General features: G+C 41.4%; 1 protein-coding gene and 1 long non-coding RNA gene across 2 annotated transcripts; both read left to right on the forward strand.

The window, feature by feature from the left end:
- Positions 1-395: 395 nt before the first annotated feature.
- On the forward strand, positions 396-2083 carry LOC134624337 (E3 ubiquitin-protein ligase TRIM39-like). Its single transcript, XM_063469320.2, has one exon. It carries the CDS (start codon positions 396-398, stop codon positions 2052-2054), a length of 1659 nt encoding a protein of 552 aa, XP_063325390.1. The 3' UTR covers positions 2055-2083.
- A 756-nt stretch (positions 2084-2839) lies between these two features.
- On the forward strand, positions 2840-4566 carry LOC134624354 (uncharacterized). The gene is made up of 3 exons (XR_010093510.2): positions 2840-2973; positions 3791-3959; positions 4294-4566. It is a non-coding gene; the product is annotated as an uncharacterized LOC134624354 (long non-coding RNA).
- Positions 4567-5769: the final 1203 nt, after the last annotated feature.

Here is a 5769-nt window from a genome sequence, read left to right on the forward strand (position 1 = left end):
GTTCATGCCAGCTTTCCTGAGCAGCCTAATGAAATAAAGCCTTTGCTGGGCTTTTTTCACAGTTGCTGTAGTGTTGAGAGTCCAGCTCAGGTCTGATGTAACCTGCAGTCCCAGGAATCTGTGGCTGTTTGCCGTCTCCACCTCCGTCCCTTTGATGATAAGAGGTTGCAGGGGAGGGGGTTCTTCCAAAAGTCCAGTATTAATTCCTTGGTCTTGTCCATGTTGAGGATGAGGTGAAGAAGCTTCTGTGATGAAAAGAAACTCAAAGAAGTCCAGACGCTTTTCTTTCCAAACTCCTCAGACTACTGACGCTTGTTTCTCTCTTTTTAAAAATGAAATTTAGAGTGAATTTTGAATCAAATGTGTTTGTTTTCTGTCTCCCTCAGAGTGCAGACATGTCTGCTGCCAGCAATCTGCGATCTGAAGATCAGTTTCTGTGCTCCATCTGTCTGGATGTGTTCACTGATCCAGTCACTACACCATGTGGACACAACTTCTGCAAAACCTGCATCAGTCAGCACTGGGACATGAATGTAATGTGTCAGTGTCCCATGTGTAAAGAGACCTTCTACACTAGACCTCAGCTGAGGGTCAACACCTTCATCTCTGAGATGGTTGCTCAGTTCAGACGTGAAGCTCAGCAGAAAGCCAGCAGCAGCAGCTCAGAGCAACAAGCTGCCAAACCAGGAGAAGTTCCCTGTGACGTCTGCACTGGAACCAGACTGAAGGCCCTGAAGTCCTGCCTGGTGTGTCAGACCTCCTACTGTCAGACTCACCTGGAGCCTCATCTGACAGTGAAAGGCCTGAAAAGACATCAGCTGATTGATGCTGTGGAGAACCTGGAAGGCAGGATGTGCACGAAGCACGATAAACTTCTGGAGCTGTTCTGTAAGACCGACCAGACATGTGTCTGCATGCTCTGCTCTGTTTTAGACCACAAGAACCACGAGTTTGTTCCTCTGAGAGAAGAATATGAAGGAAAGAAGGCAGAGCTGGAGAAGACAGAGGCTGAGATTCAGCAGATGATCCAGAAGAGACGACTGAAGATTCAGGAGATCACAGAGTCGGTGAAGATGAGTAAAGATGCTGCAGACAGACAGAAAGCAGAAGGTGTTCAGGTCTTCACGGCTCTGATGGAGTCTGTTGAGAGACGCCTGAAGGAGCTCATGAAGGAGATCGAAGACAAACAGGAAACTACAGCGAAACAGGCTGAAGGTCTCATCAAAGATCTGGAACAGGAAATCTCTGAGCTGATGGAGAGAAGCTCTGAGGTGGAGCAGCTCTCACGCTCTGAAGACCACCTCCACCTCCTCCAAAGCTTCTCCTCCCTGAAAGCTGCTCCACCCACCAAGGACTGGACAGAGGTCAGAGTTCATCCACCATCATATGAGGGGACTGTGGTGAAAGCTGTGGCTCAGCTGGAGGAGACAGTCTGGAAACCCATGAAGAAGAAGCTGTTTGAGGCTGAGCTGCAGAGGGTCCAGCAGTATGAGGTGGATGTGACTCTGGATCCTGATACAGCAAATCCTGATCTCATCCTGTCTGATGATGGAAAACAAGTGTATCATAGTGATGTGAGGAAGAATCTTCCAGACAACCCAGAGAGATTTTCTCCGTGTCATTGTGTTTTAGGAGAGCAGAGTTTCTCTTCAGGCAGATTTTACTTTGAGGTTCAGGTTAAAGGAAAGACTGACTGGGAATTAGGAGTGGCCACAGAGTCGATCAACAGGAAGGGACAAATCAGACTGAGACCTCAGGATGGTTTCTGGACTGTGAGGCTGAGAAATGGAAATGAGTACAAAGCTCTTGCTGGTCCTCCAGTCCGTCTCTGTCTTCATGCTGGTCCTGAGAAGGTGGGGGTGTTTGTGGATTATGAGGAGGGTCTGGTCTCCCTTTATGATGTAGGTGCTGCAGCTCTGATCTACTCCTTTACTGGCTGCTCCTTCACTCACAAACTCCACCCATTCTTCAGTCCCTGTAACAATGATGGTGGTAAAAACTCTGCACCTCTGATCATCTGTCCTGTCAATCAAACTGAGTCGATCAACGACTGATTTTATTGGATGAACTGACTGATTTTTCTTGAAGGGACCAAATGAACATATTGAGTGTAAATCCTCTACAGTCTCCATGTTTCTATAGAATCTGATCATCAGGACTCTGATTCACACTTTGATTCTCATGTATGGAGGACCACAAGTGTGGAGGACCACAAGAGCCACGCGCATCGAAATAAAAAATTCTGTGCTTAATTTTAATAAACTGATTTTTAAAATGCTTTCAAGTCTTCATTTCAAAAAACATTTTCGAATTGCACTTTAATAAACTGCATTTCAAAAACCTTTTTTGAATTCCACTTTAATAAAAACATTTTCGAATTGCACTTTAATAAACTGCATTTCAAAAAACATTTTCGAATTGCACTTTAATAAACTGCATTTCAAAAACCTTTTTCGAATTCCACTTTAATAAAAACTCTTTCGAATTCCACTTTAATAAACTGCATTTCAAAAACCTTTTTCGAATTCCACTTTAATAAAAACATTTTTGAATTGCACTTTAGTAAACTGCATTTCAAAAACCTTTTTCGAATTGCACTTTAATAAACTGCATTTCAAAATCCATTTCCCTTTCCTGTTCGCTCAGGGATTAACATGTGGATTAGCAGTTGGATTAGCAGTTGGATTAACAACTTCATTTTAAAAATCCTGCTGCTATTCAAATTAGCCACACCGTGGGATGTAAGGAGCTCTCTGATTGGTTGGTCAGACACAGGCTGTCTACCAGCCTGGATTTTTCTAGCTCATAGCTTCCCCCTGCTACGAAGCGTGTGTGCTTGTACAAAGGCCGTTCAGCCTCGGGATTTGCACTCAGCTCGACACGGATATGTGAAGAATGAAGGGACCCTGCAGCGAAACGGAGAGCCAACCTCTGACTGAGTGCCCGTTTACTCAGTCTGACCACCTGTTGAAGGTAACGTGCTAACATGGCTAACGCTAGCGTCACCGCACGTAGCCCCGTTATTTTAAGGTCATTTTAGCTTATGAAAATTTTACGTCGCAGCTGTACGAGCTAGCTACGTGTTTTGTAAGCTGCTGTGCTCTTCACAAATAAAGCTGGAAGCAGCTCAGACTGTTAGAACCAGCACTGAGGCCTGTTACATTTGTACAGTGTTAGAGCAATGGCTGCAACCTACAGCCTTTAAACTAGCGATTACAATGCTGACAGTAAACTCGTAAGTCCAAATGTTACCACATTACTCTATGGTACTTAGAGTTAAAACAACTGAGACAGGCTGATTAAAATAACAGCTGTCAGTTCTCTCATTCCTTATATCAAGACTGGAGATCACACTACTGATTTCAGTTCATTTAATATGTGAGAGCACAGATTCATTCTCAACTGGACATAAATGATGATCAAAGGTTGTATATATGATGAATTCATCAAATCCCAGCCTCTAACACAGTGTGCTGAATCTTAGCTTTGAATGTCCAGTATATTCTAATCAGTGCAATTTAAGCATTCACTGAACCTACAGTATCTACACCTGTGTGGCAAATGTGTGGTAAAGATACAGATAATGACGTTTAATTATTAATACAATATACATCATGAAAAACAAAAGCTGAAATTGATTCAGTTTAGTACTTTTCTCTGTATGTTCTGTGATTATAAAGGCCTTAAATTCTGTGATATATACTGTAAATGATTTTCACAGAGGTCTTAAAGTACTTAAATCACTGCTGATAGTCTGGTTGTTTATATTTTCACGTTTTTGTGTCTGTAGGGCTGTTTGATGACGATTTGGACTCCTCTGGGAGATGAGGACACACCCACATCTGTTCCATACTGCAGCCATTGATGGTGTTACAGTTCTGAGTCAGCTTTGGGCCATCAGATGCACACACTGGAAAACCAGCACCTGGACTTCATGCAGGAGAGACGGCCTCAGTGATGTAGGTTCATGAGCGAGTTCAAACATTTCTGGCCTCTTATCACTTAGATTTCTTAATCTTAAAAGTGAATGCATTTAAAGCAGGAACTGCTCACCTAGCCATCAGAAGTTTGGCAGCATGAGTACTGTAAAGTTTTGTAGGGCCCTTGTTAAAAATTCCACAAGCACCACACCACATTTGTCATATATAGTTCATTTTGTACAGTACATTGTTGAAAGTATAAACTATATATTCTAGTTATCCACTTGTCAGTAATTTTTGAGTAAATGGATGTCACTGATAAATCAGTGCTGATTCACCTGCAAATGTTTTTAACAAACTTTGTTTTTTGTAGAATTCATCAGAAGCTGTGGAGAGATGTATTTGAATATCTTCTGGTTCCACTTTTCTTAACCTGGAAGCGGAGGATGGCTGATTCCTGACAAGGACACACACCTCAGCGCTTATCATGGGTGTTACATCCTCCGTGCAGCAATTCCAGAGAAAACGAGAGAGCAACGACCACTCATTAAGACCAGACAGAAATCTGTCCCTTTCTGGCAGCTGTGAAAACTTCCAATAAGAAAGTTTGCATTCTTAGAACAATGCTGGGTCATGTGTGATGTGTCATTATATGAGGATGTTACATTTTGCCTTAATTCTGCTCAATTAGTGTTTTGTTCGTTGATCCAATATGGCAGCTTTGTATTGTGCTCCAAGTTAAAACTCATTGTCCTCATGAGCACAGCATCTAACAACTCTCCTTAAAAAAAGTCGATTGACTTTAACTGGACACAATGGTTTCCAGTGGGAGATACATTCATCACTCATCCGTGACACTGGAGAAGTCACCTGAGTGAGTGATAAAACAATTTTCCATGGAAAATCCAGAGGAACTAAACTTTGTTGTTGTTTCTTTGGGCTCAATTTCAGCTCTAGCAGCATCTCTCAGAAGAAAACCTTTTTGCAAATAATCAGATAAAAAGATTGCTGAACTAGGTGGTATTCTCTGGAGTTTAAGACCAAAACTGAACTCAAACAGCGAATTGACATTAGACTGGAATTCATAAGATGAATAGAAATACTGCTGAAGCTGAATGATTCATTCATGTATATATATGACTTTTTTCCCCCCAATTCACCAGGTCTGTAAAGTTCAGTATGACTGTGGTACATGATACAAAAGAATAAATACAGAAGAATAAAAACTTTGTGAATAAGTTTACTCTTCTTAAAAATAACTCATAAAACAAGTAAAAGTACAAATGTGTACAAGTTAGAGACTTCCTCAGTAAGTTTACACTATTTTGGAGTGATTTTAATTGTGTGTTAAAAAAGAAAGAGATTAGAGGTAAAGTAGAGGATGCAGAGTTCATCATCACTGAGGCCATCTCTCCTGCATGAAGTCCAGGTGCTGGTTTTCCAGTGTGTGCATCTGATGGCCCAAAGCTGACTCAGAGCCGTAACACCATCCATGGCTGCAGTATGGAACAGATGTGGGTGTGTCCTCATCTCCCAGAGGAGTCCAAATCATCATCAAACAGCCCTACAGACACAAAAAGATGTGAAAATATAAACAACCAGACTATCAGCAGTGATTTAAGTACTTTAAGACCTCTGTGAAAATCATTTACAGTATATATCACAGAATTTAAGGCCTTTATAATCACAGAACATACAGAGAAAAGTACTAAACTGAATCAATTTCAGCTTTTGTTTTTCATGATGTATATTGTATTAATAATTAAACGTCATTATCTGTATCTTTACCACACATTTGCCACACAGGTGTAGATACTGTAGGTTCAGTGAATGCTTAAATTGCACTGAT

The sequence above is a fragment of the Pelmatolapia mariae genome, linkage group LG3_W (genome assembly GCF_036321145.2).
Source record: "Pelmatolapia mariae isolate MD_Pm_ZW linkage group LG3_W, Pm_UMD_F_2, whole genome shotgun sequence".
Lineage (NCBI taxonomy): Eukaryota > Metazoa > Chordata > Actinopteri > Cichliformes > Cichlidae > Pelmatolapia > Pelmatolapia mariae.